This window comes from Pogoniulus pusillus, chromosome 20 (assembly GCF_015220805.1).
Source record: "Pogoniulus pusillus isolate bPogPus1 chromosome 20, bPogPus1.pri, whole genome shotgun sequence".
In the NCBI taxonomy this organism is placed as follows: domain Eukaryota; kingdom Metazoa; phylum Chordata; class Aves; order Piciformes; family Lybiidae; genus Pogoniulus; species Pogoniulus pusillus.
The window spans coordinates 1,523,697-1,551,175 of record NC_087283.1 but is presented as its reverse complement, the minus strand read 5'-3'; the positions used below and the strand labels follow the sequence as shown (position 1 = coordinate 1,551,175).

Genomic DNA, 27,479 nt, shown 5'->3' with positions numbered 1-27,479 from the left:
CGGGGCAGAGGCGGGGAGCGGCTCGCTGCAGCCGTCCGGGACTCCGCCAGCGCCGCTGCTGCGGGCAGCCGCGGGGCGCCCCACACCCCTGGAGCCGCCCCGCAGATGCGGGGATGCCGAAGGGCTCTCTCCCACGTTTCCGCAGTGTCACGATTTCCGCTTCCCTCCTTCACCAAAAACCCACCCCCGCCCCGCGCCGGCCCCGCCGCTCGCCCGCCCGCGGCCGCTGCAGCCATGGAGGAGCCCGCGGGGGCCGCGCCGCCGCCCGGCCTGCGCTCGCTCCTGCCGCCCCGGGAGCTGCTCCGCTCCCGCAAGGGCCAGCTGCTCCTCGCCGAGGCGGTAAGGGCGGGGGATCGGCGGGGGGAGGTGCGGGTGTGTGGCACGGAGTCGGGGGACGGTGGGGCCGGACCGCAGCCCTCGCCCCGGGGACAGGCTGGGGCAGAGCTGCTGCTGAGGCTGGGGGCTCCGGCCCGGGTCCCCCGTAGCGAGCCGGGGACAGGGGCGGTGCGAAGGGGAACCTTCGCCCCGCTAAGCTGAGACCTCTCGGTCCGTGTGCCCCACCGCGGCGTGGCGGCAGCCGAGGGGAATCAGCCCCACCGCTGTGGGTGAACCTCAGGGCCGGACCTCCAGCTGATTGTGGTCAGTCAGAGCAGGCTTCCTAAACCGAAATACGCTCAGGTTTGGCTTCCAGCACCGTAGCTGTGATCCCCTTTGTTTCAAAAGGGCTTTGATTTCATTTTAACGCCTCTGCAGCGTGGATCCAGTGACCGCTGCTGACCACTCTGCACCTTCTGCAGCCGGGGGGGACGCACAGGGTACCAGCATGTGCAGGAGAGCTCCTGCTCATGCACGATGTGTGGCATGATCTCTCTGCTTCTAGCCCCAGCGTGCTGAAAGCTGTGTCCACCCGCACCTTGGAGGTGGCCTTGAGGAGCCTGGGCTGGTGGGAGGTGTCCCTGCCCCTGGCAGGGAGGTTGGTACTGGATGACCTTTAAGGTCCCTTCCAACGCAACCCATACTTGGATTCTGTGAGTGCTAGAAACAAGCTGAGTCTGGTACTGGAAACACTGCTCCCCCAGAAACACACTCAAACCCAAAGGAGGCCTAAACTTCTGGAGCCCCTATTACAAGAGGGATGTGGAGATGCCGGAGCATGGCCAGAGAAGGGCCAGGAGGATGCTCAGAGGGCTGCAGCAGCTCACCTATGAGGACAGACTGAAAGAGTTGGGGCTGATGAGTCTGGAGATGAGAAGGCTCCCAGGGGACCTTCTTGTGGCCTTCCAGGATCTGAAAGGGGCCTACAAAAAAGCTGGGGAGGGACTTTTTAGGCTACCAGGGAGTGACAGGACTGGGGGGAATGGAGCAAAGCTGGAGGTGGGGAGAGTCAGAGTGGATGTGAGGAGGAGAGTGGTGAGAGGCTGGAATGGGTTGTCCAGGGAGGTGGTTGAGGCCCCATCCCTGGAGGTGTTTGAGGCCAGGCTGGATGAGGCTGTGGAGAGCCTGCTCTAGGGTAGGGTGTCCCTGCCCCTGGCAGGGGGGTTGAAACTAGATGATCCTTGTGGTCCCTTCCAACCCTGACTGATTCTGTGATTCTAAGTAATCACAAATTCCCTGGGGGCATTCAAGGCCAGGTTGGATGATGCCTTGGACAACCAAGTCTAGCTGAGAGGTGTCCCAGCCCATGCCAGGGGGGGCTGAAGTAGGTGATCTCCATGGTCCCTTCCAGCCTGAGCCATTCTATCATTCTGAGGTGAGGGCTGGTGGTAGTGATTGCAGACCTTTGATTTTGGAAAGGAAAGAGAAAGCTTCCTCTCATACGGAGTGAGCATTTGACACTCAAGTTATATTTTGAGAGGAGATCGTTTGATTGAAATTAGACCTTCAGCATCAGTTACACTGGAAATAAGGAGAAACACTGAGCTGTCTGTAATTTCAGCTGGAGTTCTGACACCAAGACAGCTCCAATTAGCAATCAAGTAGAGCACAGTCCACATGTGTCTCCAGCTATCCACTGTGCCAGCTCTGAAAGGAAACAAGGCAACTGAAGCAAGAAAAAAGGAAGGAACTGGCAGGAGGCAGCACTCACTGCCAGGCTCCCTGAGCAGCCCTTCTCCATCGGTGAGGCTGTGGGCACTGCCCTGTGGCAGACAGCACGGGGGACACCCAGGAGATAGCAGGCTGGCCTGGAAGGGAACACCCATCCATTCAGATGAGAATGACACCTTTGACAGGGAACGTGGCCTCAGGCTGGGTAGCAGCAGGCTGTGAGCACTACCAGATGCACTAAAACTGCTGTCAGATTTCCAGCCCCCCCCCCCCCCCCTTTCATGCCTCACAGCAGCTGCAGTTCACAAAGACACACATTTAGGAGACAGCAAGGCCCAGCTGACTTCTTCCCCTTGGCACCTGGCTCTGGTGCATACCACAATGGACTAGGGTTAGACTTTTACAAGCTGACAGCCAGTGAACTGGGACTTCCAGAGAGCCTGGAGCCTGGCTTTTTAAGATCTCCCAATGATGACATCTTTGAGGAATACTCTTTTGGTCATGGGATCAGACTCACCCTTCTGTTGTCATAGAGAAGTACTGATTATGCCTCCTTGGAGTAATAAAAACTGCTCTGTCTTGAACAAAACAGGGATTTATCCTTTGTAAGGCCACTCTGGGCTTTCTGAGGGTTTGGCTGGCTAGAGGCAGCTTTAAAGCCTCATCTGCTGAAGCTGCAGCAGAGCTCTCTGAGTGCTCCTCACTCTGCCAGGAAACGACATCCTGAACACGTGGGCCGAGGGAAGGCAGCAGTAGTTTTTCTCTCCAGTTTTCTCAGCTTCACCAGAAGAAATCATTGAAGACAAAACAGGCTTTAGAATAAATCCTGTCTGTGTACAGTTAGAGAAATGCAGTACCAAATCAAAGAATCAGTAACGCTGAAAAGACCTCTGAGATCATCCAGTCCAACCATCAACCCAACACCACCATGTCCCCAAGTGCCACGGCCACACCTTTCTTGGACACCTCCAGGGATGGGGACTCCCTCACCTCCCTGGGCAGCCTGTGCCAATCCCTGGCCACTTGTGCAGGAAAGAAATTGTTCTTAGTCTCCAACCTAAACCTCCCTAGGCACAGCCCTTACTGTGCTTGTGCTGGTTGCCCAAAATCAAATTAGTTCTCAGGCTAAAAAGGGAAATTCAAGAAGCCCAGCAGCTTCCTACTCCAAAACCCAGCTGAAAGATCATTGAACTTGAGTCCCAAGTCAAAGCTCTCCCAGTTTAAATCTGTGCTCCATCTTTAGCTTTGTGTTTCTTGTCTTGAATGTTTGTTTTTCCTTCTGACACAGCAGTGCTGTGGGGTGGGGTTAGGTTCTGCATCAATGTGTGTAGAATATTCATAGAGTAGTGTCACAGGCTCACAGATGTCATGGGTTGGAAGGGACCCAAGGAGATCATCCAGTCCAACCCCCCTGCCAGAACAGGACCACACAATCTAGCTCAGGGCACACAGGAACACATCCAGACAGGCCTTGAAAGCCTCCAGAGAAGGAGACTCCACAACCTCTCTGGGCAGCCTGTGCCAGGGCTCTGGGACCCTTACAGGAAAGAAGTTCCCCCTTGTGTTGAGCTGGAACCTCCTGTGCTGCAGCTTCCATCCATTGCTCCTTGTCCTATCCCAGGGAGCAGGGAGCAGAGCCTGTCCCCCTGCTCTTGAGCCTCAGCCCTCAGATAGTTATAGACATTTATTAGATCCCCTCTCAGTCTTCTCTTCTCCAGACTAAGCAGTCCCAGGCCCCTCAGCCTCTCCTCACCAGACAGTGCTCCAGTCCCCTAAGCATCCTCGTAGTCCTCCTCCAGACCCTCTCCAGCAGATCCCTGACCCTCTTCAACTGGGGAGCCCAAAACTGAAGGCAGCACTCAAGATGAGGTCTCAAAATGAGGTTCTCCTTGGCCTTACCCAAAGCCTCTCTCACATTATTACTGAGTAGCTTGGTAAGTCATGAGAAGTGCACTTCACTGCTCTGGCTTTAGAGCCTTGCAAACCTTTGGCATGTCTGCAGGTAGCTCAGAGGCTGTTAGCCATGGGAGATGCCTGTAGTCCTGCAGTTAGTGTTCTCTACAGGCAAAACCCAACCTCCCCAGACTGAAAACTGTCTCACTGCCAGTACAGAGCAGCAGCCTGCAGACGTATCTCAACCACGCAGATGGTTACACTTCTCCTTTTTGGCTGGGGCAGAAAGGGCACACAAGCTGGATTCAGCAGATCACTCAGCCCAGTGACTGTGCTGGTTGTGGCCCTGGTGGAAGGAATCCCAGTTAAGAGTTTTGCCCAGCAGAGCAGCTGGCACACAGTGGGTTGAGCAGTCTTCACTTACAGCACACACACTCAGACTCTGTCCGTTCATAGAATGGTTTGGGGCAGGGACACCTCACCAGCCCAGGTTGCTCAAAGCTTCATCCACCTTGGCCCTGTACACCTCCCTAGGCAACCTGTTCCAGTGTCTGCCCATCCTTACTGTAAGCTTTTCCTCTCTACTGTTTTTCAAATCAAGACAGCTGCCAGGCTCACCCCAGCCTGTCCCCTTCCCTTGCCCTGCTGGAGGTGCCTGGGAGCACTGGTGCCCGCAGCACAGCTCCAGGTGTGTCAGGGAAGGTGGGGGAGGCAGCAGGAGCTCAGCACTGCAGGCCAGGGGTGCTTTGGTCGGGCTGAGGGAAGCTGCTGCAGCCACAGCTTCCGAAGGACATTTGCACAGCTTTGGTGGTGGAGGCAGTGTGGATCTTTATGGTGCTGGGCTGCAGGCTTCACAGCAGCATTTGAGCTGCTCCCTGGGCTGTCAGTCAGCGTTCTAGTGCCTCCTCCAGAACAAGTCAGGCTGGTGATGAAGCCAGTTACTGTTGGAAGCCTAATTACCATCTCAAATTTTATTCAGAGAGAGAAGTTCCTCCCCTGCTCATTTTCCTTTTGATCTTCCTGCTCTATTAATTTTTTATTCCACCTGGGGTTAGCTACACACCCACAAAGCTGTAACATCAAGGACATGGATAAGCTCTGCTGTCTCTCTTGATCCTCTTTACCCTCACTGTCTGGTTCCTCCACTTTCTAATCACCATTCTCTGTTTCTGACTTTTTTTTCTCCCCCTTCTCTTTTTCACATCCTATTCTCTCCCCATACCATGACTTGTTCCCTTTTAACTCTGCTCTTAAGCTACTCATTTTTCCTAAGTACTTAAGTTGCAGTCTTGAAGGTCAGCATAGAATCACAGAATCACCTGAGTTGGAAGGGACTTCTGAAGGTCAACCAGTCCAACCCACATTCGAAATCCTTTCCCCTCTTAAGGATGCATGTTTCAGTTCCCTCTGTCCTGTGTTGGGGCCATTTAGCAGCCACTCTCGTGCCTGCCCCCAGAGCAAGGTCCACATTTACACGTTCTCCTGCTCACCTCAGCTGTCTTTTGTTTATCCTGGTGTCTGCTTCAAGTGGCATCTCCTTAGTCCCTGCCAGCAGCATGCAGCGACACGCTCCATGCTCTCAATCCAGCTGTAGCATGTGCAAGGTTGGCCGGTAGAAGGCTGTGTCAGTGACATAAAGGATGTACAATTCACTGTGCCTGGTTTTCTCTTCTCTTCCTGTCTCCTGTCTTTTCAGTCTTCTCTGCACTGACCTTCCTAACTGAAACCTTCAGCTGCTCTGTGTAAAGCCTCCTTGCAAGAAGCATCCCCGTGCCCTCCTTTGGTCTGTAGTCAGAAGGCAATTGAGGGGCAACCAACAGCTCCACCTCCATGACCAGTACGACAGAGAAGTGACAAACGGCAGAGCCCAGGCAGCGATCTGCTCTCTCTCTGCCAACAAGCACGAACTGAAAGCACTCCTGTCCAAACGATACCCACCAGTCACTTCTACAACTGTTTTGGCAAACCTTTTCCACGGAGCAGGCCTCTGGCTGCAGGGAGCAGAGGGCCCTGGGGTACTGGCAGCGTGCAGTGAGGTCAGGCACTGCCCTGCAGCCAGCTGCAGCGGGGCTGACCCTGCACAGGAGACACAGCAGGTCTGCCTCCACCTCTGCCAGCAGCTCAGCCCTCCCCAGGCAGCACAGTGCTCTCCAGCCCCTGCACCTAACTCCTTAGACTCGGCACTGCAGGCTGGTTGTGTGCTGGAGGATCACTTCCTATGCCTGGCCAGCCTAAGTTCAGCAACACCATCTTAGGTAATAACTGCATGGGAAAAAAAGTACTTTTTGAAACACAATAGCACAGAAAATTGCCTTTTAAAAAGTAACATGCAACAGTTCTTTCTCTTTCATGTACTTGCCCACTCCCATAAAAAGGTGCTCAGTGGAAAAATCAGGCTGCTGCTTCTGCCAGGATTTTTTATCACCTTACCACTGCCAGGCTACGAAGGGTCCTGTTCTCTTCATTGCTTCAGCAGAGCTTTCTGCATTCAAATCTTCCTCCAGTGAAGCTGGCAACCATCACACTGACCTTTGAACAGCAGTGCAGGAATAACTCCGACTCCTGGCTGCTATCAGTGTCCAGGATGTAATCCCATGGGAAGAAGCAGCCCCCTGTGTGAACACAGACAGAGTTGATAAAACTCGAGGGCTTGTTTTCTGCCAGAAGCTGCAGTGCTCTGAGACTCTGAAAGCACAAGAAATGGACTTGCAACAGCACTGAGCCTCACAAGCTTCCTCTTTAGGTGTTTGGGTTTTTTTTTAGCACAGAGCTGTTAGAGAAGTGACAAGATGCCATTGATTGACCTTTCTCTGACATCACCTTTAAACACAGAGCTTCAGGGAAGAAGAAAGTGCAGAACAAGTGTGATGTGCAGTGGATCATTTGATGGTCTCCAGGGGGGTCAGGATGAATTCTGAGGGTTGTGCCTTGGATCATTTGCTGGTGGCTAGATGTGGTCAGGGTGAAGGTTGCTTTTAAGTCTGTTGGGTTTTTGAGCAGCTTTCAGTTTCAAAGTCGTGAGGGGTGGAAAAGTAAGCAAGGAGGTGTTAATCATTTCTGGTCCCTGCCTGGCACATTGATGTTTGCACTGGGGGAAGAGAGGCACATTTGTAACAGTGCCACAGTATTAAGTGACACCAAATGCTACAGTTAGTGGCACTGCAATGAAATGGGCAGACCAGATGAGATGTCTACTCACCCTCAGAAAAGCGAGTGATAGTCCAGTGCTGCTCAGGCAATCTGTGCACTCCAGCTGTCAGAAGAAGAAATGAGCTCTAAAACAAAGAGAAATGACAAGCCTTGTCAAAAGCTGACAGGGCTGTCCTCAAGTGACCCAGCAGATCCACCACGAAAATCCACCTCAGAGCCACCACACAGCCAGATACAGAGTTAAAGACTGTTTGGGCTTGATGATCTTAAAGGCTTTCCCAACCAAAATGACTGTATGATTCTTTGGGCCTTTTCAGTCTCTGAATGCCTCCCAAATGAGGACTGATGCTTGACTGGAGATCCATCAGCACACTTCATGTCAGATCATAGAATCATAGAATCAACCAGGTTGGAAGAGACCTCCAAGCTCATCCAGTCCAACCTATCACCCAGCCCTAACCAATCAACCAGACCAAGGCACTAAGTGCCTCATCCAGTCTTTTCTTGAAGACCCCCAGGGACAGTGCTTCCACCACCTCCCTGGGCAGCCCATTCCAATGCCAATCACTCTCTCTGTGAAGAACTTCTTCCTAATATCCAGCCTATACCTACCCTGGCACAACTTGAGACTGTGTCCCCTTGTTCTATTGCTGGTTACCTGGGAGAAGAGGACACCCCCCACCTGGCTACAATGCCCCTTCCCTTTCACTCTCCATTGCAGTCAGGGGACTGCTTGCCAAGGGTTGCTTGCACAAGTAGCTGCCCTGATGACTAGGCTCTCAGACAGACAGTGTTTCCTCCGATGCCAGCTCCTCCAGGTCAGAGCCAGCTGGCAAGCTGGAGTGCTGGCTTTTGCACCTTCCCTTGCACCAGCAGGGATCCCATGGGCGCACCTAGCAAAGCAAGAAGTTTCTGCTTGCACCCTGAGCTGTTACAGGAGGGCCTTGGGCACTGTGCTGCATTCAAACCACACAGGCCTGCCCAGGGCCATCCCAGGGAGGGGAACATGACAGAAACCCTGGATTACCATAAGGCTGATGGTGAGAGAAGACAAAGGCTCTTGGTTTCACCTAACAGTTCATCCTTCTGCCAGCAAAGCCTTTCCTCTGCAGGGAGGCAGGCAGAGCAGTGGAGTTACTGCATCAAACAGAAGCAAGATCAAAGCGACCTCCACTGTGCATCATCAACTCACACATCTGAAAGTGGCCTCCCTTCCCCCCCCCACTGCTGCAGCATGATGCAGCGTTTAGCACTGCATTTAATTCTCTCAGGAGAGACCCACCCAGTTCAGCACAAGTCTAACGTTCTGCTATTGAAAGGGGGTTGGTTGGTGGGACCTATCCTGAACGTCTTTCTGCAGCTGTTGGTCCCTGCATGCTTCTGTCTCCACACACTTCCCTTTAGCCAGAGACTAAGATTTATTTCCTTTCTATAATACCAGAACAAGAGAGGAAAACTGTCCCAGCTCCACGCTGATTTCTTCTAAACCAAAAAAAGATGAAGCCATATCTAAACTGTGCCCCACAAATGCAAGGGAAGGAGATTCTCAAGGTCAGGTCCTTTGGGGTTTGTTGCGTGGGGGTGGGGAGAGAATAGGCAGTGATAGGAAGAAGTCACAGAATCGCAGAACTGTTAGGGTTAGAAAAGCCCTCTGAGATCATTGAGCCCAGCCATCAACCTACCACCACCATGCCCATTAAACCCTGGCCCCAAGTGCCATGCCCACAGGTTTCTTCAACACCCCCAAGAATGGTGACTCCAGCACCTCCCTGGGCAGCCTGTTGCAATTCCCCAACTCCAGGGAAACCTGCACAGGCTCTGCAGGCATTACCCAGGGAGGTGGTGGAGTCACCAGCCCTGGAGGTGTTCAAGAAAAGTGTGGCCATGGCACCTGGGGACATGGTTTAATGACCAAGGTGGTCTCAATGGTTGGACTGGATGATCTTCGAGGCCTTTCCCAACCCAAACAGTTCCAGGTATTGAAACTGAGTGGGAGAACAAATGCCATTGTAGTAGTCTGCAGATAGGAAACCTCATGGAGCTAGATCTAGGGAAGTTCTCCACCTAGCACTCTCTGGAGCAGCTGTCCACACAGAAGAGCAGAGCCAGAGGCTTCCAGAAAAGGCAGAACAAGTCACTCTCAACTCTTTCCTATCCAGCAACAGCAGACACTTATCCCTTTCAGTTCTAAGAAGGTTATAAATGCTGAGCTCCTTTGGGCCATCAGAGCAGTGCTTTGGGTTTCAAAGGAAAACTGTCAGGCTCGACAGCTTAAAGCCCTGTTTGGCTGGCAGTGCCCCACTCCACGTTCAGCATTATGTTGTCAGAACAGTTTACAGCCTGGAGCAAACAACCCACTGCCGGAGCTGCGAATCCACTGAGCTCTCTGCAAAGTCAATTTCACAGCCATTGAGACAAACACCATCACTTGAGATGCATTCCATGCTAGGTAAGCCAATTCCTCTGGCCCAGGCACTGACAGTCCAGCATCACTGACAGGAGCACACAGCCCCAAAGCTGCTGAGCTGCCCGAGGCTCCGCTGTTCCATGCCAATAATGAGAGTTTTCCCTTTGCTCTAGGTGTTGTCATTTATCACCTTCCTCTGCTACATTGCATCTCTAGCTGCCTCTTTCATGACGGCACCACTCCTGGAGTTTCTGCTGGCACTCTTTGTTCTCTTTGCCTACACCATCAAACTGAACGAGAAGTTTAAAAGACTGCACTGGCTGCTGAAGGTAAGTGAGAGGTGCACCACAGAGGGCATCAGGCTGCTGTGCTGCACAGGGGAACCTTCAGACTGGTGATAGGAAGGGGGGAGACACTGGTACAGGTTTTCCAGGGAGGCTGTGGAGCAGAGAATCACCAAATGTGATCTTTAATCACATTTGGTGATTCTCTGCTCCACAGCCTCAGGTGTTCAAGGCCAGGTTGGGTGAGGTCTTGAGCAACCTGGGCTAGTGGGAGGTGTCCCTGCTTATGGATGATCTTTGGAGTTCTTTCCAACCTAAACAGTTCTAGGATTCCATGAACGTGAGCAAAAGGATCTCTACTGGAGTTCAGGCTGTTAACAGCTTCCCCCCCTCATTAGGGACTTGTGCTTGCAGGCTCTGATGCAGAAGGTCCCAAAGCTCTCTGGAAGCTGTGCTGCCACAGCTGACTGGGTGCTGGCAGACACTATGGCTCTAGTCAGGCACAGAACTGACGGCCAGTTCTTGGCAAAGGGCTCGGGCTGGATCTCCAGAAGCAGGCAACATCACAGACTCAGAAAATGGCAGGGGGCAGAAGAGACCTCTGCATCCAGTCCAACCCCCTGCCACAACAGGGGCACCTAGGGCAGGTCACACAGGAATGCATCCAGATGGTCTGGAAAGTCTCCAGAGGAGATGAGTCCACAACCTCCCTGGGACAGCCTGCTCCAGGGCTCCAGCACCCTTACAGTAGAGAAGTTTCTCCTCATGTTAAGGTGGAGCTTCCTGGGTTCCACTTTGTACCCACTGCACCTCCTCCTATCACAGGAGACCACTGCAGCTAGCACCTTCCTGACACCCGGACTTCAGATTTTCAGAAGCATTAATGAGCTCTCCTCTCAGCCTTCTCTTCTGCAAGCTAAACAGCCTCAGGGCTCTTAGCCTTTCCCCATCAGGAGCCTACCAGCAGCCTAACTAAACCTGACCACAGCTGGGGGCTCCTCAATATTGCCTTAAGTAATGCTGCTGCTCTGCCAAAGTTTGCTCAGTTACTCAGATCAGTGCTGTTGGGATGCAGTCCTCCCGAGCCGGAAGCCCTGCAGCTCCTGCCCACGCTCACAAGGGGCCACAGGATGGCTCTGTTGCTTCAGAGAGACATTGTGAAGGGAGCATTTGTCCAGCCACACAAACGCCTCCCAAACACTGCTCATCTGAGCCATCTGGAGTCTCTTCCAGCACAGCCTGGCAGCAGTTTGTCACAGTACTATTTGAACTGGAGCTCCCCATGGATAAAAATAGCATTAGCAAGGCCACTGGAGGATAAGACAATAGCAGTGGCTACGGCAGTGTGGATTTCCAGCTGGAAATCCCAGTTCCATCATTTTCCTGTCTTCTATGTGTGTCTGGTTGCAGAGCCAAGCCAGGAAAGCACTTCCATTCTTATGGCATCAGCACTCTAGCAGAGCCACCACAGCTCACCTCGTCCTGACTGCACAAGCCTCAGGTTTTTGGAGGACTTGTGTTTTGGGACAAGATCTTACCCAGCTGCTGTGAAAAGGCAGAAGATCCAGTTGTGAGCAGAGGTGAAGATGCCATGAGTGAGCCAGGCCCTGGGGATCACAGCTCTTTAATAGCAGCGCAGAGGTGCTCCAGCACATCACTGCCCTGGCACAGGGCATGGCCCCTGCCCAGCAGAGCTACATTCCCAGCACAGAAGCACACATTTTAGTGATAGCAACAGGCAGAATCACAGAATTGTTTGGCTTGGACAAGCCTTCTGAGGTCATCAAATCCAGCAGTCAGTCTAACACCACGGCCATTAAATCACGTCCCCAAGTGCCATGGCCACACCTTCCTTGACACCTCCAGGGATGGGGACTTCACCACCTCCCTGGGCAGCCTGTGCCAACCCCTGACCTGCACTTTGGGCTAGCTGTCAGAGTTCCAAGTGGGCATACCAAGCACAAATCATGGTCTTAAACACCAACCATTGTGTTCAGTTCCTAAATGAGGAGTTGCTAGAGAGGCCTGCTGCTCTGCAGAAACCAGCACATGCCCCTTCCCCATGGCACCTGCTTTGTTCCTCCAGAGCCCGGAGTGCCACAGAGGCTCTGCTTCAAGATGAGATTTAAGGCATTTCAGAGGTTCTTCCAGGAGAGCCCTTGCTGCACAGTGAGGTGTCCATCCCAGAAGACAGCCCCTTTTCACCCTGCCTGACGCAAGTGTGTCAGGAGCAGGATTTATCCCAACACCTGTAGGAGCAGAAGCCTGTGCCAGTATTCTGGGCCCCCTCTCCTGTCTCCCAGAGGACTGATTCAGCCGCTGCAGCACACCAGGCTGTGGCCACACCAAAGGCTGCCCTGGACTTTGGAGGAGTGTGTGTGCTGGGGTCCCCTGACTAACCTGAGGACATGACTGCCTCTTTTGCAGGACTTCCTGCGCTGTGTCACTGCTGCCATCATTTACTTTGCCATTTCCATTGCTGCTGTCTCAAAATACAGCGACGGAGCATCCAAAGCGGCAGGAGTAAGTAGACCTCAGCCTTCCACTTCAGTGTTCTGGTCAACTGCATGTAGAAACAATTTCATTTTGACCCCATTGCAAGGAGTAGAAGTTTCTTCAATTAGCTGAGAATTGGATTTGCCTGAAGCAAGAAAGAAATGGTCAATTATTTGGTAGCACAGGATCTGAACCAAGGAGTTGGTTTTTGTCCTAACAGTGCTGCTCAGTGTTTACTGCTTAGGGAAGGCTCCTGTCCTGCTTTTTCATTTCACTAGCTGTAAAATTAAATCACAGGATCCCAGGTCGGAAGGGACCCCAAGGATCATCTGCTCCAACCTTTCTAGGTGATAGTGGAGCTGACATGAGCTGGCCAATGCACCCTGGCAAGCTGAGGCTTCAAACTGTCCAGTGGAGGGGACTCCCCTCCTTCCCCTGGGAGATGATTCCAATGGCTGACTGTGCTCATGGGGAGAAGTTTTCTTCTGGATAAACTTCTTTTTTCCTGCAAAGAATGTAAAGATCATGAAATGGAGGAAAATAATAACAAAAGAAATCAAATCTGTAACTACCAAGGACAGTCTCAATTAAGTAATTTCAGCCCCCTGCCTCTAGTGCTTAATTTGACTTGGATGAGCTAAAAAGAGCAGGGTCGTTTTACCCTCCAGGGTAAGGCCTGCCCAGGAGAGAGCCTTGGGCTCAGGATTTTGTGTTCAGAAATAAGACACCAGCCTCTCCACCTGCAGCCTGCCTCTAAGCATCAATAATGCATCCAAGGCAAAATCTGCATAATCCTTTTAAAAGCCAGGGAGGAACAACCACAGCAGTGTTAGCCAGCAGCCTCAGCAAACCATCCCAAGGCAGCTAGCTTCAGAGCAAAGGCTTTGTCCTAGGCTTTGTCACTCCATTTAGATGTGGAGCAATCCCACACAGCATCTCCCCTGGCTCCCCAGACTGAAAACATACCTGTTTGTGCCAGGCTGCTGCTGCTGCTTTGACTCTAAATAGGTCACCCCAGAATCAGTTTATCTCAGCCTAGGTTGCTCTGCAATAGACACATCTTCCAAAGCAGGAAAACAAGATTTGCTGAGAAATGGAGCTGGGATGATGGAGGTGCAGCTTATGTTCCCCTGTAGCACAGGGCAATGCTGATGTCTGGAACGTGCCCAGAAGCAGAGAGGGATGTAGGCTGGGGCAGGTCCAAGCAGAGCAGCTGCAGGGATCCACTCTTCATGCTTCCAAGTCAGCTGTAATTTAGTTGATGCCAGGGGGTCACAAAGACTCTTCCCTTCCCTGACTTTTTAGAAAGGCACAGACCAAGAAGCCAATCGAGGCCAAGTTGTCTCAGAAGTTTTCTTGTGTGAGGCTTAGTTTGGTTTGTCCTGGACAGACACAACCTGTCGTTAAAGAGTTCTTCTGCCACTTCAGGTGTTTGGCTTTGTGGCCACCATCGTGTATGCCATTGACTTCTACCTAATCTTCAACGACCTGGTGGCTTTTCTCAAGCAAGGCAGTTCTGATGCCCCTGAAGAGCACAAGTCAGAAGGTAGGTGAAATTCCCCAGCAGGAGATTTTCCTCTCATTTCCATCCTTCACAGGGCAGCAGGAGCACTCACTCCCTAAGAGCAGTTTCTCTTCTTGGCTACCTTGCTTTTGCATGCCACAACTCTGCTGCATTCTGAAGCTGCTCACTCTTCAACACACCAGCTGGAGCTTCAGGGAGTCCCGAAGACAGCTAGCAAGCCAGGAATGGGAGTTTTGCACCAGCTAACTCTGAGAGGCCCCCAATGCAAATCCAATTATAGCCATTCTTGTGCAGCACAGACTTTTGTTCCTTCCACCAATATTTTCTACTTCAAAAGCAAACACAGACCTACCTCTCCTTTAATAACTTAATAAAATAATAAATGGACACCCACCAGTCCACAGCCTCTCATCACCAACTAGCACTCTTCTCTTCACCATCTCTTTAGCATGACTGCCTCTTACGCCAAGTCAAGCTTTGACCATCTGTGAGAAAATAGGGCCACACAGCATAAAACTAACAGGATTGTTACCAAGTTTCTTTGTCATAGATTGCCTCTAACTCAAATCAGAGCAAGCCCCTGAGCCAAAGATCAAGAGATGTGCTGTTGGGCGTCCAAATCCATCTCGAGCCAAGTCAGGACGCAGGTAGCCAGGGGCCCAACTCAGGCATCACAGTACCACAAAATGGTTTGGATTGGAGAGGTGTTAGAGATCTCCAAGTTCCAACTCTCTGCCATGGGCAAAGACCCATCACATTAGCCCAGGCTGCTCAAAGCACGCAGCCACTCAGCCTTGTGCTGCTGAGCTGACTGGGCAGGAAGGGCTTTGCCCTGTAGCGCTCTTCCTCCAGCACCAGACTCATCTTCACACTTAGGGACTCAACGGCTGAGGCCAGAAATTCCTCCTTGCAAGAGGAGTCTGAAGCTTGGGCAAGATGAATTTCTATAGCCCTGCTGAGACTTGATAGCATCTTGAAGCTGCTGGCTTGTAGAGCAGTGCAGAACTGTGACCCACAGCACACAACAACATTCTGCTCCAGGAAGGATGTCCTCAGCAGGCTTCCTTTTGCTGCTCACGCTAACAATAATCTCTCTGCAAGTTCTTTTGACTATGTTGCAGTGGTCTAAGTGCCTCCCAGCAGCATTGCTCAAATCCTCTGAAGCCACTTAAAGCTCCCTTCTGTTAGGAGGAGCTGTCATTGTACAATGACAGGTCCTTCGAAGCAGACACCTTGCATCCAGCAAGAGTTAAAGCTGACATAGAGGTTTCCAGTTCTCACTCTGGTTCCTTCTTTCAAACTGCAGATGAGAACTCTGATTCTGACTCAGACTGAAGAACCAAAGACCAGCCAAGTGTGAAGGGAAGATGATCAAGGACTTTCCTCTGCTGAATGCACTGCCAGCTGAAGCATCTCCCTCACTGTGGCCTTGGCATCCTCTGCCCACCTTGCTGCCTATGGAATCACCAGAGCACAGACAGGGCAGTGATGTGGGACAGCAAACAATTCCCAGTGCCAGCAGACACTCCTCAGAACTACAGATTCTGCCCCACAGGTCTGTATCCAAACAGCACATCTCAGTTCTCCATTGTCCCTCCTTGCTCAGCACAAGGTCCTGAGTCCTGGGGGAGGTGGTATTTAGACACATTAAGTAGAGCCTTAATATGCTTTCTTCATTCCAAGTCTTTTAACACTTAGAGCTTTTGTACTGCCTGCTGTGCCAAAGAAGAGAGGCTTGGAGTGCCTCCACTTCAACTGTATTTTCCTGAATTACCTAACAGTATTTCTTGACCTGAAGTCTGACTGTTCCACTCTCCCAAGCACTCAAGGTGTAGGTTGTAGCTAACCTGTTGGTTTCAATACATTTACATCTCCTGCCTACCTGCAACAAGAAAAAGTGACAACTGGAAACCTGCAGCAAGAACAAAGCTCAGGAGTGTCCTTGTGCCACAGGCTGGCTGGCTCATCATTCATTATCACTTCTGCAAGCTGCTGGGATGGGCTCACATCCCATCTTCTGCAATTTCCATCCCAAATAGGAGGTAGATCATCATCTTAGCCGCCCCCTTCCTACCATTTGCATGGAAGCCCTTGCATGTGTTTGCAGACACAGGCAAGGGAGGTTTGCCAAATAGCAGCTAACAGCACCTGCCCAGCCAAGCCTGCAGGTACCACAGCAGCACTGCTACAGGTACAGACAGCATTGTGTCCTGCTCTGTGTTGCAAACCCTGGTGCAGGAAGGGGAACAGTGCTGGATTCACAAACCAGAGCTGCTTCTGTAAAACTCAGGATACCTGGGCCCCAGGAGGGCAACACATCCTTCCCACTGTGAAAAAGCAAACCACCAACCTCCAGACTAAAGGACGGCTGCAAGGGAATTCACTTGCCCAGCCCCCCTGCTTTGGTGCATTTTGGGTTGATTCTTCCCCCTGGAAGGACATTGCATAGAATTGTGTCAGCTGGAAAAGACCTGGGCAGCCTGCTCTAGGTGTCCCTCCTAGCTGCAGGAAGGGTGGGCAAGATGACCTTTGAGGGTCCCTTCCAACCCAATGCAATCCGTGAATCATCCAGTCCAACCATCAACCCAACACCAGCGTGGCCAACAAACCACGGCCTCACCCTGCTGGAACAGCTCTGGGGATGGGGGCTCAGGGCTGGGGGCTCTGGTGGCAAACTCTTCTGAATTTCCAAGAAGGCATTCTGATGGATAGCACAAGCTACCTTGCAATACTGCTGCCCACCTACGAACACAAACTGCTTGGCAAAGGCAGGGCATGCTCCTCATGCATGGCACCAGGCAGGCCTGTTCCAAAGAAAGCTGGAGATGCTTCCAACAAAACACAGAGCACCAGCAGAGGCCTCAGCAAACAGCAACTGTCATCAGAGCAGGAGGTAGCAACAGAGGGGCAGAATTGCCCCCTGGGTTCCAGTTCCCTGCCAGCAGCTGGCTGCTAAGGGCAGAGCCTGGTTCCTCCTCACAGCCAGCAGGTGCTTGGGAAGGTGCTGGTCAGGGTCAGAGTTGTTTACAGGCAGCTCCTACATCTCCTGTTTCCAGACCACTGAGGGAACAAAAGCCAAAGAAATGGCTGCTTTCAAATGTGACAAATCATCTTTGCTTTTGTGAGGCAGAGCTCTAGGGACCTTTTCCTCTCAAATTCCGCCTTTTTTCCTTCTCTGTTGTCATATTTTACTGACAGGCACTGTGATGCCAGGGGACCTGGGCTCAGTTTCATATTCCATTGGTTTGTATTTCTCTTTTTTTAATTAATTAAAACATGTACTGCATGTCACGGCTGCAAACTAGAGCATGGGTTAGAAACCATGGTGGATTAAAGCTCTTTTAACAGAAGTGGTGGTGTCTGATTTTAAGACCTGGGTTTACTGCTTTGCCTCTGACCAGAGTAACAGCATTTGAAGAAACTCCCTGGAGGTGTTCAAGTAAAGCCTGGATGAGGCACTTAGTGCCATGGTCTGGTTGACTGACCAGGGCTGGGTGCTAGGTTGGGCTGGATGAGCTTGGTGCTCTCTTCCAACCTGGTTGATTCTAGGATTCCATCAGGCAGGATGATGGGGAGGTGGACAACAGCAGAGTCAGCACTGGAAACCTATCCCTCATTCTTACACATCTTGCAGGGAGGAACTTCAACCTAGGCACATAAGCATGGAAGAATTAAAGCACACAAAGCCAAAACGAAGCCACAAAGTTATTCAGCCTGGAGAAGACATCAGGGGGACCTCAGAGCTGCCTGCCAGTACCTAAAGGGATCCTACAGGAAGGCTTCAGAGAGACTGTTCAGCAGGGTGTCTAGAGACAGGACAAGGGGAAATGGTTTGAAGCTGAGGCAGAGCAGGGTTAGACTGGAGCTGAGGAAGAAGTTCTTCAGTATGAGGGTGCTGAGACTCTGGAACAGGCTGCCCAGGGAGGTTGTGGATGCCTCCTTTCTAGGGGTGTTCAAGGACAGGTTGGATGAGGCCTTGAGCAGCCAAGTCTAGTTGAGAGGTGTCCCTGCCCATGGCAGGGAGATTGGAGCTGATGAGCTCTGAGGTCACTTCCAACCTGAGCCATTCCATGGATTGCTTGTAGCACATTTAGCAGACTCTGGAGGTGCAGAGCTCTTTCTTGGCTCAGTTATAAATTCAGTGACATTGTCAACAACCACCCCTTCAGGTTTGCCCTTCACAGGCATGCTGCAACCTCAGATCTGCCAGGGCTTTTAGTTATTTTTTTTTCCCACATTGGAATACTCCTAAAACCAACAGAATAGACCAACAAAATTGCTTGTTAGTTGCTTCAAAAGTACTTCAGCAGGTCGGCAGTGAATTGCCTGTCTAGAGAATTCATTCATCTCATTTATTTCTAAGCAGTTTGCTTGTAAGATTCCAACCTTTTATTTCAAAGGACCTGTCCCCGTGATTGAAATAAAATACACTGCTGTGTTCTGTACTTAGTCACTTCTGATTTGGAGTGGACTGATTCAGCCTCCCCTGCCAGCAGTACTGAACTAAGCTCAGAGTGAGGCAGAGGAAAGGTCTGCTTGGGATTTGGGGTTTGCTTTTGTTTGCTTGGTTTTCCTCGCTTGACAAGAGCAGAAGAGCAGCAGTGCTGGGGTGCCTGCAGCCCAGGATACACCACACAAGCACCTTAACCCTTTGACTTCAACAGCATCAACTACCTTGAGGCCTGACCTCTAAGCAGGTGCAATGGAGGCAACACCGCAACAGCTCAGACTCTACCACAGAGGCAAAAGGAGCTGGCCCAGCTTGTAGCAGAAAAGTTGTACAAGGCTGTGACCCGGTGGAGTCTTCCACCAAAGTTCAGCAGAGCCTTTGTCTACCTGCACACACAACTCACCCCTAAGCAAGGCTCCAGGAGCACCATCCACATTGCCAAGTCTTTCCACTACACCCATTCAACCACCTCCACAACCCCACAGTTCGCACCCATATTGACTCAGTGCTTTTATTACCTTGCACCGAAAACATCCGGAGACCAAAAGTTCCAACTGCAGGGGCAGGGCCTGCAGCCTTGAGCCCATGAGGTAACAGCGTTACCTGCTCTGCAAAACTCTTTCAGTCCAGAACCTGATGCTGCAAACCACAGGATGCTTCATCTCAGCCTCTCACAGCCGGAGCAGATGGAGACGTTTCCACAAGAGCAATCCCACCAAGGCCACTTTGGCAATACAGCAGCTCCATCTGCTCTCTGCTACATAGAACCTCTCAGCAAGGACTTTTCTGCATGGCTGTTCATTAGCAACCTGCCTGGCTGTTCATTAACTTCCACATCCATGAAGTTTGGTTTGCTAGAGCTTGCCACAGCCCAGTCTATTGTCTGAAAACAATGCGTGCAGCAGGGCAGGGCTGATGGTCCCCGATGACTGTTAACACACACAATTACTGCCTCTTAGGGGTTGGAAAGGACCTCCAAAGATCATCCAGTCCAATTGCCCTGCCAGAGCAGGGTCACCTACAGCAGGTCACACAGGAACACATCCGGGAGCGTTTGGAATGTTTCCACAGCCTCTCTGGGCAGCCTGCTCCAGAGTTCCAGCACCCTCACAGGGAAAAACGTTTTCCCTCCTGTTCCCGTGGCACCTCCACTGCTGCAGCTTGCCCTCAGTGCCCCTTGTGCTGCCCTTGGCCACCCCTGAGCAGAGCCTGGCTGCGTCCTCCTCACACTGCCCTGCACATCTTCAGCACAGCCCTGAGGGCAGCCCTCAGGCTGCTGTGCTCCCATCTCCCAGCCCCAGCTCCCTCAGCCTGACCTCACAGGAGATGTTCCACTGCCTGCAGCAGCTTTGTGGCTCTGTGCTGGACTCTTTCAAGCAGTTCTCTGAGGTCCTTCTTGAACTGAGGGGCCCAGAACTGGACACGATATTCCAGATGCGGCCTCTGCAGGGCAGAGTAGAGGGGGAGGAGAAGCTCTCTCAATTCCCATGACAGAGTCAAGCTTAGGACGTGCACTTGCTGGGTTGTCAAATGGTTGGCCCCCAGGACTCAGTCTAAGGAGCTCCTACATTGCCTTTAGAGATGAAGAGAATGTTTCAGTATTTTCATGTCCATTTATTAAACAGGAAGTCCTTCACAAATGATTCCATATCATATTGATTGAGATAAGTGTTAGAAAACTACCATTTCCCTACATACAAAAATACAGACTTTTACCACTATGAAGACATGATCAGAAGAGTACCATGAAAACCCAGACAGCTCAAATCTTCAGATCTCAGAAAGAAAACAAAATAGAAAGACAGCTAAATTAGAAAAAAAAAACGATTTACAAAAGGCATTGTGCCCATATACAAGAGACTGGAAAAGCAAAACGAGGTTGAAAACTGATAAATACACCACTGAAATTATGCTACAACAGGATGGATTTCAAAACCAAGGCTGCTGTCTCCACTGCAAGACAATTCCTCAGCTTGTGGGTTTTGTTTGGCGTGAACACTAAGAGAAGAGAGGCACACAACAGACTGACAAATCATTTGTGGTGTAAGAACAAGTTGGGGGTTCCACGCTGCTGTAGAGCTGCTGTGCCTTTGGAATCGGTTAACATGAACAGCACAACTGTCACCCACAGAGCTGGAAGACAGAAGCTGGAGCTGTGGATGCTGAGCAGACAGTGATCACAGCTGGCAGGTGCTGCTACAGACATCACCTACTCCATCAGCTGGCCCTGGATGCAGCCTAACTTCCCGGAGTCACATCACAGCGTTTCCAGGCTGCACCGTGAACATTTGCTAAGGTGAGATACTCCTGAGCAGGATTTGGTGGGAAGAGGGCACCTGATCTGCAGTCAGAAATTTGCCTGAGGAAGGCCAACAGCCAGGCTCTGCGTTCAGGGTATGCTTGTAAACCTCCCCTTGGCAAAACACCACCATTTCTCTTACTTCAAAAGCCAAACACCAAGGGCAGTTCACAGCAGACCTGTGAAAACTGCACTGCCTCTGCTCAGCCCGGGACGGAATTCTCTCTGGTACCCCTGAGCCTTGGCAGTTACAAATCTGCTGCTGTAGGACCTACATCCCTGAAGGATAAAGTCTTTCAGACCTTCTCAGACACCCTAAGTCACAAATTATGAGCTAGTATCAAAATGTTTACCTTAGGCCTGCTGTGTTTTAACAGAGGACCCAGCAACAGCACCGAGGATAGACATTTCCTACACTGAGCATCTCTGGCCACAAGGACAGAAATCTGGAACACCTCCCAACTTCCACCAGCTTCATCTCCATCTCTCAGGCAGCAGCTGAAGGCAGAGCACAAACGACAGAATCCTTTGATTTGTCAGGAGATGAGACGTCACTATTTAGTGCACAAAGGGAAGGGGGATGAGTGCAGTACCCACACAACTGGGACCAGTGGAGACACAAGCACAGTGACACCAGAGCTGCTTTAGTGACACACGTTACAAAAATAGTGTTTCCTGGTTGAACACATTTACACTTCTGCTTTTGTGAGTGACAAGTGTTGATCTCACACATGGAAGGCACCCTAGGTGAAGCAGTTTTTCAGCACTTGTTTACAATTCTGTGGAAGAAAGAAGACATACAAAGTGTCAACTTGCAAATCAAACTTGAGCTCTGTGAGAAATAAATACATACTTTACTATTTTATTGGGGGTTCCTGAACCCTTACAAACTTCAACATATACAAATAGTTTCCAAATGACACTAACACAGGAGAAAAGTCTAGGCAAGAGATAAATGATCAATTAAGTGATTTGTTCTATTATACCATTAATGTGTTTTAGAAGCACAGAAATCCTTTTAAAACGCAATAAATTTGCCACAATATATAAATCAAAATCTTTTCTCACTCCAGAACTGTGACATTTGAGTTAAAGCTGGATGAGTTGTAGTGCTAGGATATGCTCTCCCTCCACAATAGCCAAAGAGTAGAAACCAGTAAACATTCACAATTAAAGTATAAACAGTAGAAAAATGAAGGTAGCAACTGTTGTAAGAGGAGGGTGCTGGCCAGAACCACTTGAACCTGCTGCAGACATCAGGAGAAAACTAACATCACTAAAAACATTAAGGTAAGACTGCTTTGGGGCTTAAAGGTAGCCAAGGGTTATACATCAGCCTAGTTAAGAGAGGGTCTTTTCTTCTGCACACATGAAGGTTTTAATTCCATGTGCCTAGCGAGACCTTTGTCCAAAGCAAAGACAATCCCCTGCCCTTTCCCACTCTCTCATCAACAGTCTGTGCTGGCCAGCAGAGGCAGGTGGTCAGACTTTGTTCTGTCGCTCACACACAGATGTTAGTAAAACAGCTGTAGGGACCAGCCCCAACCCACAAAGAAGAGAAAGCCCAGCTACCCAGTCATACAGTCTGGCTATTGCTTTTGGAAACACTCCTCTGTCCTCGCTCTAAATTCATCAAGAGAGTTCCTTCATCCTCTCCTCAATGCTCACTGGCGTCTCCAAACCTCCCCGGGGGAAGCCGACAGAGAAAAGCTTTGTAGTAAACAAACAAACAAAAAGCTCTAAGTTATAAATATGTCAATCAAGGTCATTCTGTATATTGCATATACAATTAAATACCTTCTCTTTGCCAAGCACCATTTAAAACAGGAATAGCTGTGGCTAGCTAGTAAAAATATTTCTTAACCCGCAGAGATTAAAGAAGGCAATTTCACTAATTCAGCCAGCACACCTCAGAGAGGGGCACTGGGAGCCTGGAGAGGTAACTTCACCTAATCACATTCTCCTGATAAACAGACAACTTTCATTTCTAGGCATATCTAAGAACACTTGAAAGCTGCACATCCCAAAAGAAAAATTAAGATTGTGCTGTAGACTCTAAATTAAAGGCTACCAGAAATCACAGTGTAAGCAGAACTTCTTCTTTAAGATGATTTTTACGACACAAATGGTTAGAGACATTTTAAAATAAGACAATGTAAAAAGAAGAATAGAACAAAAGGAACCCTTTCAGGTTGGAGAGCATCACTCTGACACTGAGCTAACCAGGTGGCCAAGTGGCTGACAGAGACAGTAACATGCTAGGAAAAGCCCGGGAGTGACATTCAGAGTCCTCCTGACTGTCTGGAGAAACTGGTAACTAACTCCCTCTGTTGAAACAAAGAGAGGACTCTGGCAGAATGCCCACAGAGTTTGTCCCAACACTGCTGGGTTCTCTACCTATTTCGCCTTACTCCTGACACTCGTCTGTTGCTATGGACATTCAGACACACACCATCTCTACCTGCAGAGTCTTTCTGAGCTTTGGTGGCCCTCCAAACAAGAACTGAGAGCCCAGCTGTCAGAAATGCTACATGACAGCTTTATTCATTTCAGTGGGGCTCTTCTTTCTAGAGCCAATGAAGTACAGCCAAAACCACAGCTCCTTCGAGGAGATGCAGAGTGAGACTCCTGTGACAAGCCCGTGAAGAAGCACCTCCACTTTACTGACTGCATTTAAACTCCCATAGGAGAAGCTGTTTCCAAGGCATGCTGATGCTACAAAGCCTATGAGGAATGCAGACTGAAACACAGGCTTCCCATCTTTGTAAAGGTTGGCTCTCAGAGGCAGAGATAGATGAGTGTCCAGTTCTCTCGACCTCTAAGCACATGGCTCCCAGCAGAAGGCTCTCACAAACGCATGCAGCATACAAGCTACCTTCCAGAGCACTAGGGGAAAGAGACAGACTTCCCCCAACACACCCAGCCCAAGCATCACAAGCTGTCAGAAAAGGGAGAGGTACCACACTTAAGCAAGAGGACATCAGGCACAGCATTCTTCTCTTCTGTTGAAGCATCCATTACACAGATCAGTGAAGAGGGCCCAAAAAAACTTAAACACTAAAACATCAGATAGATAAGGTGTGAATTTACTACAGGAACAAGGTCAGAGCAAGGAGGAAGCAACTTTACAAGGGATGAAACTGTCAAAATGAGTTTAGTCACAATCTTAGGACCACTGCAGCAGCATGTGGTAGACTAAGGCTGAAAACCTAGCTTCTTACAACAGCAGACAGCAGTGCTCCTCTGCTCCACTCATACCTCAGGCTTTCATTCATCTTCTGATGACTGTACATAGGCTGCAAAAATTACCTTCCTTCCTACATGCAGAAACACCAGGAGGCCTGCAGACTTGGTCTGATGCAAGAGGCTAAGCAGAAACATCACAGACTCAAGCATCCCACTCCTACAAGGCTCAAATGTCTAGGCTAACTTTAGCTGTATCTACAATGGGGTTTGAGTCCCTTTATGAAGATGAACACTACTCTTCGGGGAAAGAAATGACCCCTATTTGCTCAGCAGTTACAACTGAAACTAACTGGCTGGGAGAAGCAATTTCATCTGGCTTCCTTAAGCAAGTTTTAAAGAACAAATGAACTTTCTAGCCTATTTTCTTTCTCTCTAGCTTTTTTAGGATGACTGCAGTTTGGGTAAGTGTCTTCAAATATCCTCAGCTCCTCAATACACCAGGTACATTCAGCTGGAGGGGGCATGAAACAATCAATGTAACCATGCAGGTACCTGATGATGTTCATGGTTTAAATGCAGCTGTCTAACAGCTCCTTGAATTCCCTTCTATATCATTCAAAAAGTAGATTACATTCCTGTAGAGTTATAAATGCTTCATTTAAATTTTTAGAAAGCACAGACTGTACAAAACTAAAATTCTCTTTGGTCCCCAAAAGAAGGAAATTATAAATGCACATTTTTCTGGTTCACAAAGTCTGTAGTTTTTTGTTTTTAAACTCTTTCGGAATTCCTCCCTGAAAGCTGTGCTCAGCTCAAGCCATGGTGTCAATAATGGCAGACCACCCCAGTCCTTGCCATGAGCCAGCAAACAGGACACACTCCCAACAAGAAGCCTTCTCCATGCACTACCTAATTTCTGTGTCTTGATTTCTGGTAAGGCTTCCACTCTGAAATCATGGCTCTTCTGGAGGACAGTATTCTGCAGAGGAGCTGGGGAACCTGTTTGAGTTTGTCTGGTATGGTGGTTTAGTTTTTTTTGTTGGTGGTTCATTTGGTTTGGGTTGTAGTTTGGTTTTGTTGTATTTCTGGCACAGGCTGCCCAGGGAGGTTGTGGATGCTTCCTTCCTGGAGGTGCTCAAGGCCAGGTTGGATGAGGCCTTGAGCAACCTGGACTAGTGGGAGGTGTCCCTGCCCATGGCAGGGGGGTGGAACTGGATGAGCTTGAAGGTGCCTTCTAACCTAACCCATTCTGTTAATCTATGAACATGTTTGGGTGGTTTTTAAAGCAATCTCTATAGAATCAGCTTTAATGCCAGTACACAATAAAAAGCTTCTCCAAATAACTGACAGTATCTACAAACTCTCCCCACACTATGCCAAGAGCAGGCAGGGTACAAAGCAGCAGCAGGGCTGTAACAATTGCTGTACTTTCTTTCATACTGCACTGGGCACACAACTGTGGTCTGCTTCCCCTGCACTGCACAGCAAACCAGCTGAAACACCACCTCAGGCAGATGTGCCTGTTCTAAAGCCAGCACCGGAGCTCCAGCTTAACTGGTTCGACCTTTCTGAAGCAGCTGCTCCCTTTGCTGTCAACTTTCAGTGAAGCACAATAAAATGCTACTACAGCAACTGGTAAACCATTCTTCATTAAGAAAACGCTAGTGTTCTTTAACCTCATTAAGAGCTCTCTGACTTTCAATCTTAGCCACTAGGATGGAATGCACTGCAGACAGCAGTTAATTGAAAACGAGGAGACATCACTTTTGTCACTGTTTTTTTTTCTGGTGCTCGATTCCAGTGTTGCAGCAGTAGGTTCACACCCGTCACTACCCCAGGCACCTCTACTGATCTTTTGTTTGGTAGAACCTGTCTGCAAGGTTAACTGCTTTCATCCACCCAAGAGCCAAGACAACGCAGCCAAAGGTGAGATAAACGCAGGCATTCATGGCATAGCTCTCCTAGCTGCAAAGACTTCATCAGCTGACACCAGGTAAGAATTCAGCTCTAGAGATCTGCTCCCAGACACATTCTTCATGTAAGGCGCAAGCCGAAGGATGGATCCCATACATAGAAACCAACCCAAAAAATAAAATCATCAGTGGGTATCTTAAGATATCATCTGCTTAACTACATTATGGTATCATCTGCTTGCTGCAGAAGTAAGGAAAATATTATTCCCTTCAGTGGAATTAAAAGGAGAAAACTGCAGTTAGCTAAAATAGTAGGGGGGGAATAAGAAACATCCAATTAAGAAATATGTGTCCATAATAAAGATCAGTTTTACCTACTGTCAACAGTTCTAACTGCAGAAAAAACAACCAACTTTCCAAAAAGGAAAATACTTCTCTTCCGTGAATAGAGCACTGCAACTCTAGAAACAGTCTCTAAGCCCACCATCATTTTGCTTTGCTAGTTCCTGCTTACCCCTAGGCTCCTCCGAAAGGCTGGACCTTTAAAAGGGAAGGGAAAGAAAGAAGAAAAAAAGTCACGACTGGAATGCAAGTCCACTGGATGATAATCCCTTCTTTCCCTACTCTGTCCCTCAAGCCCCTTTTCCCCTCCCTGCCTCCCAAATGTATTTCTTTTCCCATTTCAGAACGAGAAATAAAAGGTACCCCAACATTAGCAGATGATCACAAACTCACACAGGATGCATTTGGTGACCTTTCAGTTCCAGCCTGGCCATGCTCATTCATGAACTGAATACAGCAATTTCACAGCAACCCACAGGGGAACTACCTCTGCTCCACATCCACCAAAGACTGGGAAATCGTTTGTCCATTCAACTCTGGAAGTGCACCAACAGTGAAACTGCAGGAGATCTTGCAGGTGAGGACTGAGTTGCACTGCACGAGGACAGATACAGAGCTTGTTGGACACAAGATATGGCTAAGGTTATTGCTATTTGCACCTCACTTCCTTTTCACCTGTATGGAATTGGGTTTTGGTGGATCTCTCTCCTAGATTAACCAACCAATGTAGTGCTGGTCTTAGTGTTTATGACAGATGAAGAATCAGTGGCAGAACACGCTTCTGAACACGTTGTATGGCAGAACAGGTGTATTAAGAGCTTGCACTTGGGAGAGGGAAGGAAAGTACCGTGCAGTTAATCCAAACCAAGTCTCCAAACCATATATACATTATATATATTATATAAGCTATATAATATACATGTATGTATATGTGAACATCTTAAAGGCATTCTGCTTTCAGTTGACCAACGGCATGAGAACAGCTTCTGACTCAGTGCATCTCTGCACAGAAGCAGGGCTGGGCATTGTTTACCACCATCTGATCTTCCTTTTCTTTAAATAAAGCCCAAAGCCCCAAACCCCTTTGTTCCACTGGCGAGCTGAGCAGCTCCAGGCAGTCCCATCTGGAGGCGGCTGTCACGCGTCGAGCCGCTGGATCTCGGGGCGATGATCCACCTCTCTGGACTCCGTCCGAGCTCGGATGTAGTCGCTGCTCTGCCGACTGCTCTGCTGCCTGCTGCTCATGCGCCATTTTTTAACAGCTAAATACGTGTTCACAGCATACATTGCCATTGCCAAGAAACCAAAGATCTGCAAGAAGCAGAAAGAGCTGTCAGAGGCAGTGCCGGAGACAAGACAATAGTCGTTTCACAATAAATTCCTCACAAGTCAGGGCTTTGCCTTTATTCACACTGACAAATGATCGTGGCCTGTAAAACTGATGTTTTCTTCTGCAAGGAGCTAAAGAATCTGCAAAAGCAACCAAGA

The 27,479-nt window shown here is 49.7% G+C and overlaps 2 protein-coding genes and 1 long non-coding RNA gene across 8 annotated transcripts in view; 1 reads left to right on the top strand and 2 right to left on the bottom strand.

The window, feature by feature from the left end:
• The first annotated feature begins 222 nt into the window (after nt 1-222).
• On the top strand, nt 223-17,151 carry CMTM3 (CKLF like MARVEL transmembrane domain containing 3). Its single transcript, XM_064159927.1, has 5 exons — nt 223-339; nt 9,670-9,825; nt 12,208-12,303; nt 13,705-13,822; nt 15,108-17,151. Exons 1-5 carry the CDS (start codon nt 235-237, stop codon nt 15,134-15,136), a joined length of 504 nt encoding a protein of 167 aa, XP_064015997.1. The 5' UTR covers nt 223-234; the 3' UTR covers nt 15,137-17,151.
• Nucleotides 6,347-12,597, bottom strand: LOC135184311 (uncharacterized). The gene is made up of 3 exons (XR_010305959.1): nt 12,181-12,597; nt 7,139-7,214; nt 6,347-6,551 (listed from the first exon to the last, which is right to left on the bottom strand). It is a non-coding gene; the product is annotated as an uncharacterized LOC135184311 (long non-coding RNA).
• Nucleotides 17,152-19,844: 2,693 nt separating the features above from the next.
• The window catches only part of CMTM4 (CKLF like MARVEL transmembrane domain containing 4), a 34,567-nt gene continuing 26,932 nt past the window's right edge, over nt 19,845-27,479 (bottom strand). For 2 of the 6 annotated variants that reach the window (XM_064159918.1, XM_064159917.1), the window contains one exon: nt 19,845-27,302. In XM_064159918.1, the coding sequence (XP_064015988.1) occupies nt 27,129-27,302 (174 nt within the window). In that variant the 3' untranslated portion in view covers nt 19,845-27,128. The remainder of the gene's footprint in view (nt 27,303-27,479) is intronic. The other 4 variants (XR_010305957.1, XR_010305956.1, XR_010305955.1 and 1 more) reach the window with 4 other exon arrangements.

Coding starts and splice junctions, on each gene's coding strand:
- CMTM3 (XM_064159927.1), top strand. CDS start 235: ATGGAGGAGCCCGCGGGGGCCGCGCCGCCGCCCGGCCTGCGCTCGCTC. Junction 340..9,669: donor AGCTGCTCCTCGCCGAGGCG/GTAAGGGCGGGG, acceptor CCTTTGCTCTAG/GTGTTGTCATTTATCACCTT. Junction 13,823..15,107: donor TGAAGAGCACAAGTCAGAAG/GTAGGTGAAATT, acceptor TTCAAACTGCAG/ATGAGAACTCTGATTCTGAC.